Below are 8,164 nucleotides of genomic sequence, written 5' to 3'. Positions count from 1 at the left end.
GCCTGGGGACAGGGACGCTGGAGGCTCCGCCTGGCTGTCGTGTTCCCCCTTCCAAACACCGTTTCTGACCTGCGCCCTCCATAGTGACGCGGACTCGGCGGTGGCTCCGTGACAAGGAGCTCCAGCCCGCGACACGCCTTGGCCTCTCCTTGCAGGGCGAACGGGGCCCCCCCGGCGTGAACGGCACTCAGGGCTTCCAGGGCTGCCCGGGTCAGAGAGGCGTGAAGGTACAGTGTGGGGCGTGCGGGCGGGGTGGGCGGCGGTGGTATAGAGGGGAGCCGGTCTCTGAGTGGCCCCTGGTGGCCCGGAGCCTCGCCCGGCTTGGGGACAAGGGTGCACTGCGGAGGGGCCTGAGAACGTTGAAATAATTTCCTGTGGAAGCAAGAAGCAGCCAGGGACAGTCACGAGGACGGATAGGCCGCGGGCCAGGGCGGAGAGGAGGCCGGAGCCGGGCTTCAGCCCCTGGACCCCAGAGAAGCCAGAGAAGTGGGTGGGGGGGGGGCGGTGAGAGGGGCGCAGGCCCTGGAAGGTTCTTCGCGTGAACTGCTTGGATTCCAGGGCTGGTGGATTTTCTCGTCCACTTGCTGACGTTTGAAGGCCAGTGCTGAGGGAGACGCCACCGCACGTCGAAGCCTGTCCCTGGCTTCCGGGGCCGCCCCTGCTGCCCGGGGAGCCCAGGCCACCCGCGTGTCAGGCCGGCAACCTGGCTTTACCGCCTCCCCCGTGACGGCGAGAGGTGGTTCAGGCAGAGCCGTCTCTCAGGCTGAGTTTCCAAGGCTGCAGCCTTCAGGGGCGCATGGGGGGCTGTTCTGTGGCCGAGGGACCAGCCCCCTGGGACAGAGCTGACGGCCCTGTCCTTTCTTTTCCAGGGCTCTCGTGGGTTCCCAGGAGAGAAGGTACTCACCTTACTTTTCTGTTTATGTTGGAAACTTGCCCAGCGTTTCTGATTCCTCCCTTGCCTGGGCGGCCTCCGCCCTCACCCGTGCCTCTTGTCCCCTCGCAGGGTGAATTGGGGGAAATCGGCCTGGACGGTCTTGACGGTGAAGATGTAAGTGACCTTGCGCTGAGCCGGCTGGTCCCGGTCACTGGCACCTCTGTCTTCGGCGGACACTGTGCCATGGATGACATTCTATCGCTGTCTTTGGCAGGGAGACAAAGGAGTGCCCGGCTCTTCCGGAGACAAGGGGGTCCCCGGGAGACGGGTATGTGCGTTTCCCGTGTTGTTAAGAAAAAAAAAACTCTAAACATTTCGCTTCGGGACGGTTCATTCCACTTGTGTACGTCGAGCTCACTTTCCGCTAAGCAGCCTTCCCTGACCCCTTCCGGGGGCGGGGGGTACCCTTGGCACCCGTGTCCCCCGGCCACTGTGACACATTACATTACGTGGTCTTGTTTGGAGACTGTGTCCCACAAAGCAGAGATTGAATTTGTTTTGTCATAAACACAGAGTGGATCCCCAGGAAATATTTGTGGATTACCTGAACACATCCGAAATATTTGGATGTAATTTCACCTTCTTGGCAAAAGAGCAGATGTTTAACTTTGGTCTGCTGAGGATTTAAGAGCTGAAGAAGGTGATTTTAAGGGATGGGATAATATTCTAAACTCTAGTGTTTAGTCTCGGCCTGTGTTTTTTTTTTTTGTTTGTTTGTTTGTTTGTTTTTTTTATGTAGGGTGACAAAGGACCTAAAGGAGACAGAGGAGAGAGAGGAGACGCTGGGATTAGAGGTGATCCGGTGAGGAAGGCCCCTTATTGCCGATTTGAGACTCGACTCTGAGGACGTAGAAGACAAGGGTTGAAAGGAAGAATCTTACTTTAGAAATTACTTTAAAATGTGTTGATAAAATTTGTGGTTTGTCATTTCCCTGAAATGTTGGGGTTGCCGGGGACGTGTTTGCTCCCTAGCTGCAAAGATAAGCGTTGGCAAGGCCTGGCCTCCGAAGACCTGAGGCGTGTCCCGGACGCGCGGTCTTGGGACGTTTTAACCCGGCGGGACTGGGCGGCCAGAAAAACGTCGGTGATGATCCGGATGCCAGGCGCTGGAGGCCAGTCCCGTTAGGCACTTCCACCCACGTGGCGCCCATCCCACTCCGACTGGCCCTGGCCGTGGGGTCGGCCAGGCATTCTCAGCCCCAGACAGGGACGCGGTGGTTCTTCCTCCCCAGGGAGGAGGACAGTCCTCTGCGTACGGGTTCTACAGAGCCGAGCGTAAGACGAGAAAAGCTGCAAACCCTCCTCTTTTCCTGAAGCGAATTCAAAGTGTCCTTTTCTTGCACGCGTGGCTCATATCCCCGACCCGTGTTGTTTTCAGGGTGACTCGGGACGGGACAGCCAGCAGAGGGGACCCAAAGGAGAGATCGGAGACATCGGGCCCATGGTATCGTTTCGTTCCTGGACGTCCTGCGCTGAGGGCCGGGGATGGAGCTCACGCTGACTCGTTGCCAGCCACGGAGGCCACGGGGGGGTCTTTATGGCTGTGGACACGTGAGGATGGGCGCAGAGGGCTCCCCGAGGCCACCTGCGTGTCCGTGTTTGGGAAGCCTTCACTGGGGACCGAAGCTACCCTCCAAGAGGGGCTTCTTTGCGGAACTGGCGCCCCTCAGATGTTTACGGGAAGTGCTGGTCACGGCAAAGGCTCCTGCGGGCGAGAGTGCGCCTAGGTCCCCCGTGCCCCACAAAGTGTCCCCCCCCCGGCTGTGCCACCCCCGCTGTGTCTCCCCAGTATTGCTGAGGACCTCACGTTTATCTTCTCTCCCCTCCAGGGTCTCCCTGGGAGAGACGGGGTGTCTGGGAGCCCTGGAGAACCCGGGAAGGATGTGAGTGCCTCGTACGGCTTTGGGGGGCTCTGCCTGACGTTAGCCCGTGCCCCTTAAACGCTCTCGTTCTCGCGGTTTCCTCTGTGCTCTGTCCCTCGTCCCACCGGAGAGCCACTTCCTGCCCTTTCCCCCAAACACACGGACAGACCCTTTTTAAAGCGATGTCTCTGCTGCTTGCGAAGACGCGGCCAGGTCTCATCCGCTGGATATTTCGAAAATCCAAACGGGCGTGGGCTCTGGGTGGGGGCGCGGTGGGGCGAGGGCGTGAGCTCGGGGGGCCGGCGGGCTGTGTTCCTGCTGCGGTTCTATAAATCCTTTGGGGCGTGTGCCGCGGTGACTCAGGCAGCGAGAGCAGGTGGTTTTCCGGGGTCCGCGTCTGGCCGCCGCTTTTCCGGGCAGTGTCGGTGGCTCCCTGTGGGCCTTGTCTTCGAGTCTGCTGAAGCTCGATAGAGCCAGAGGAGCAGGGATGGCCTGCGGGACATCGCCACAGGCTTCCAGGGCCCGGGGCACTCAGCCCTGCTGGCCTCTGGTCACACTCCGGGCCGTCCCGTTTGGGAGGGGCCAGCCAGGCTGCTGCTCTGTGGAGGGGTGACCTGGCCCTGCCCCTCCCCCGCTGGTCCATGGGAAGAGGCCAACGTCGTTCATGAAAGAAGCCGCCACCACAGTGAATAATGGCAAAGGGGCCGCCCCAGAAGGTCACCAGGCTGGCCTCCTGGGAGCGCAGGATGTGGGTCTCAGGTGGACGCAGCAGTGGGCCAAGCCAGCAAAGACACACTGGGACGATTACTCGTTCCCGTCTCGAGCCTTCCTGCCGAGGAGGGGGCCGTCACCAGGCGGGAGTAAATGGGTGGCAGCACGCTCACGTCCGCTTGGATTCGGGGTGACCTCTGGAGCGTGGGGAAGATGTTGCTGCGTCGTGAGGCTCGCTAATACTTCTGGGTGTTCGGGTCTCATGTGTGCACTTGGACGCAAACCTGGGCATTTGGGTCCCCACGTGCTCACTTGGACGCGGACGTGAGGCGGTGTTGCGTTTGGCCAGGACGGCTCGGGGAGGTTGGGGCGCCTTTCCATTATAAGTAACGCATTTCATTACTTCTCTACAGTTAGGAAAACGGTAGAAAAATAGACAGCTTGACACCCCGCTCCACATTCCTTATTTGAAATTGGCCTAGATCGTGGAGCCAGAAGGAGTCATTATTTTGCTTGGCAGAGCTGAAGTAATTCTCCAAACTCCCATTTGGGTGACTAATAGGCCAGCATGGAAGCAGAACCTCACCGAGACGAGGGCAGGGAAGAGGGTGTCTTTTATGTGGGTTTCCTCGAGGACGACTGAGTACGGCGTCTGGCATAGGGCCCGGCCGGATGTGCGGGCGAGGTTGCAGAAGCCCCCGGGCTCTGTCCTCGGCCCCCCTCACGTTTGTGCGGCTTTTCCCACAGGGCGGCTTTGGCCGGAGGGGACCAGCGGGAGCTAAGGTAAGCCTCTGAGTTGGTGCCTCTTTTCTGTGACCACAGTGTAAGTCACCAAGTGCTCTCAGGGGACCATCCTCAAAGGGCACCCTCCCACAAGTTAAAACGTTCCCTCTCCTTCACCGTGAAGGCTTGTACCTCCATCAGCTGGTGCCATCTGTTGTCCCAGCTCCTTAAATGTAGCTTCTTCTAAATTGGTTAACAGTGGGGATGGGGTGGGGACACATAGGGCAAAAGATGGAAGAGCCGGTCCCGGGACATCTCCCGTTCACGAAGTGCCCACTAACTGGTCGTTAGCAAGTCACGATGTCTCCGTGTCTCCCAGGTTTGGGTCTGAAAACCATCAGCTGGTGCCATCTGTTGTCCCAGCTCCTTAAATGTAGCTTCTTCTAAATTGGTTAACAGTGGGGATGGGGTGGGGACACATAGGGCAAAAGATGGAAGAGCCGGTCCCGGGACATCTCCCGTTCACGAAGTGCCCACTAACTGGTCGTTAGCAAGTCACGAAGTCTCCGTGTCTCCCAGGTTTGGGAGAGAGAGACCCTTGTTTCACAAAGCTGTCTTGAATAAAAGGCGAGGCAAGAGAAATACACGATTTTAAGAATGAGACATGACCGCTGGCTCCATGCCTTAACGCTGTCACCCTGGAGTTACCGGGTCGATGGCTTCGACGCCCCGTGCAGGGCTGGGATTGTCGTGCCATCCGCTCACCCAGCCGTGGCCGCGGGACAGAGGGCCGCCGCTGGCCTCGCCCCCCGAGTCCTCCCTGCCTCTTCTCTCTCTCTCTCTCACAGGGGAACAAGGGCGGCCCCGGCCAGCCCGGCTCTGCGGGGGAGCAGGGGACCCGAGGTGCACAGGTCAGTGCGCTATGCGACATGCCTCGTGGCTTTTTCCCAGATGCCTCGGTGTTTGGTTTACATTGAGGTGACAGTCCATTTTACAAAAGTGAACACAAAACCACTCGCTTTAGAGGGAACGACTCAGTGGCATTTAGCGCATTCACGGTGCCGTCCGACCGCCAGCTCTGTGTGGCGTCGACACGTTTCCTCGTCCCCAGAGGCGGCCCCGGGCCCATTTAGCCGCTCCTCCCGCCCCTCCCGCTGCCCCGGCTCCCGGCAACGCCGACTTCCTTTCCGTCTTTACGGACTCGCCTGTCTTGGACATTTCACTTCAGTGGAACCATCCGACAGGTGGCCCTTTGGCTTCTTTCATGAGCATCATGTTCCTGACTTTGCCCACGTCGAAGCCCGTGGCAGTGCTTCATTCCTTTTGATGGCCGAGTAATATTCCCCGTGTGCATCGGCCACAGTGCATTTATCTGTCCGTCGGTGGATGGACGCTTGGGCTGTGTCCGGAGTGTGGGAATAGTGGCCGTCTGGACGTCCGCGCATGAGCTTCCGTTCGAACGCGTGTTCCGTGTTTTCTAAACCGATGCCCCGTCCACGTTCCGGGTGGGCTCCTGCAGCCGTGGCCCCCGTGGCCTTTTTGGCACCGGCGAGGCTCTGGGCTCTGTAGAAAGTGCAGGTGTCATCTGAGCTTTTTCAGGGAGCGTCCCCCGACTCGGTACTTACATCGGCCTTTTCATTCTCCAGGGTCCACCCGGCCCCACCGGCCCCCCAGGCCTGATTGGTGAACAAGGCATTTCTGGGCCGCGGGTAAGTTCCGCCGATCGCTCCCCCTGGCTAGCTAAGAGCCCAGGCGGGCTGAGGGCCCATGGGTGGCCCTGAGGACAAGCCTTCCCTTGAGACCCACGCTGACCTCGGGCCGGCCTCAGTCCTCCCAGCGCTGGCCGGTTTACCCGAGGAAGTGGCGGCCCTCTTCCTTGGCACTCCAGGGCCTCTGAGGTCCCCGGCTGCGCCTTCCAGATGCAGACCAACTGGGTGGTCGGCTGAGGCTGGCTCTCCCCGCTTGAGAGGTTGTGGCTGGAGCTGCGTAAAATCTAACTACATCTGCTGAAATTCTCACCTGGTGCCAAATCGCTTCATGTTTGGCCCCTGAGGATTGGCTGTGGTTCAGTATTCTGAATGAGGAGTCCCCATCCTCAAGTGTGACACGCGAGCTGTCAAAGTCGCGGTGACCAAGAACTTTGACATGTCCCCTGGCCGTTAGAGGTGATGGGCAGACGTGCAGCTACAGCCAAGCTGGGACCAGGCGCCCGGTACCGCCCGCCCTGGTGTCCTTCGTGAGTGACAGGATGGGGAGGGGACCATCCTGTCATCATTACGGAAAGGACAATGACAGAAACCTGGCAATGGACGGGCCTGTTGCTGCCGAGAGGCACGAACGTGCTTTGCTGTGGAAGCTGGATCTCGGCGAGAGTTGTCCTTTGCTTAGAAAGTCCTTCCCCAGTTTTGAAATCCGATAAATGGCCATTTTTAAAGCTTGGGTTTCTTCCGCTCTGCATTCACTGCCTCTCTGAGCTGCGGAGGCGAAGCTCTCGAAATGGTTACCGAAAGCGAGAGCCGCCACCATCTGGTGGTTGCCATACTCGTTAGGTCACCCCTGGGTGGTGCGCGCTGCCCCGCCTGAGGGACCGCTGGGCCATGCTCCCTCAGCGGGCAGGTGCGCCCAGGCTTCCACACCTGTCTCGCCAGGTGTCACTGCGGTGTGTGGCGAGGGAGACGGATACAGCCGCGTGACACCTGGTGCTCGCTGTCTGGTCGGGCTTCGGACACACGTGCACACCGAAGACCGCACTGGGGCGCGGTCGCGAAACCGCCCCAGCGGTCACACCGATGCGTGGGTCTGTGCAGGCCGCGGCCACACGCCTTCGCAACGGGAGGGGGTCTCCGGCGGGTGCCCGGGCTGGGTGCTGCGCCCCGACCTCCGTGAGCGGGGCAGGGGCAGGGGTCAGACACGGTGGCTTGGAGGGTGGCCGTGTCACTGACTCACTCCTGTCCTCCAGGGCAGCGGCGGGACCGCGGGCGCTCCTGGAGAACGTGGCAGGGCCGGCCCCCTCGGGAGAAAGGTTTGTCTTGGCAAAGGCAGCGCTCCTTCCTGCGCCCACATCCGGCCCCGCCCGCAGTGGCCTGTCCCTCCGCTGTCCCTCTGCTTGCTCCTCCTCCTCCTCTCGGGCCCCGCCCGCACCGCTCTGCTGAGAGCTGGTGTGGCCGTTAGGGCTCCCGCCCCCTCCACGCCTCCTGCTCCCTGGCGCCAGCGGCTGTGGATGCCGTGGCTCCTGACGAGGGCTCAGCACCCCCGAGCCGGCGGGGCGGACGGCGGCACCTCGCAGAGCTCTTAATGCAGTGCTGCGTGCAGCGGCTCTGCCGGCCACGCTGCGCCCACCGGAGAGCCACGCGCCACCTGCGACGCCCGCAGCGTGCTCCCCGAGCGCCCTGTGGGGACCAGGTCTCCAGGCCTCGAGAGAAGCCTCGATTCATCATACGCAGCCTGGAAGGGCAGCATTTCCTCATCACGAAAAGTGTCCGCGTGCACCCAGCTCGCCCCCTTTGCTGGGTCTCCCTGCTGAGTCGCGCCCGCCCAGTCCCGCGGGGCTTCTTTCCCGACGACCCTTCCCCTCCCCTCCCCGTCGGCAAGTCCCGTGCCGCGTGGTGGAGCGCGCGCCCCGACCCTCCTGGATTCTTGGCGAGGAGGCCACTCCCGCACAGCGCAGTTTAAAAACCATGTTTCTCAAAATCTAAAAGGCGGAGTTGGCAGCTGGCGGCAGCCACGCCGGTGGCGTTGCCTGGAGCAGGCCGGGCTCGGGGTCACGGGTCTAACCGGTCCCAGACCCTCAGCCGTGCCCACCTCGTTTCTCGTGCTCAGGGTGAACCCGGAGACCCAGGACCGAAGGGTGGAGTCGGGAATCGGGGCTCCCGTGGGGAGACGGTAAGGCCAGCACCCTTCCCAGGAGGGTTCGGGAAGTGGGGGGGGGATGAGG

The 8,164-nt window shown here is 61.1% G+C and overlaps 1 protein-coding gene across 1 annotated transcript in view; it reads left to right on the top strand.

The window, feature by feature from the left end:
* The window catches only part of COL6A3 (collagen type VI alpha 3 chain), an 81,404-nt gene that overhangs the window by 45,399 nt on the left and 27,841 nt on the right, over positions 1-8,164 (top strand). The window contains 12 exon segments of the mRNA XM_025045424.1: positions 156-227; positions 870-896; positions 1,004-1,048; positions 1,149-1,202; positions 1,674-1,736; positions 2,313-2,378; positions 2,764-2,817; positions 4,255-4,290; positions 5,079-5,141; positions 5,877-5,939; positions 7,190-7,252; positions 8,050-8,112. Coding sequence (XP_024901192.1) covers positions 156-227; positions 870-896; positions 1,004-1,048; positions 1,149-1,202; positions 1,674-1,736; positions 2,313-2,378; positions 2,764-2,817; positions 4,255-4,290; positions 5,079-5,141; positions 5,877-5,939; positions 7,190-7,252; positions 8,050-8,112 — 669 coding nt within the window.

This window comes from Pteropus alecto, unplaced genomic scaffold (genome assembly GCF_000325575.1).
Source record: "Pteropus alecto unplaced genomic scaffold, ASM32557v1 scaffold143, whole genome shotgun sequence".
Lineage (NCBI taxonomy): Eukaryota > Metazoa > Chordata > Mammalia > Chiroptera > Pteropodidae > Pteropus > Pteropus alecto.
Note: the sequence above shows the minus strand (reverse complement) of the source record. Positions and strands in the feature narration are given on the sequence as shown.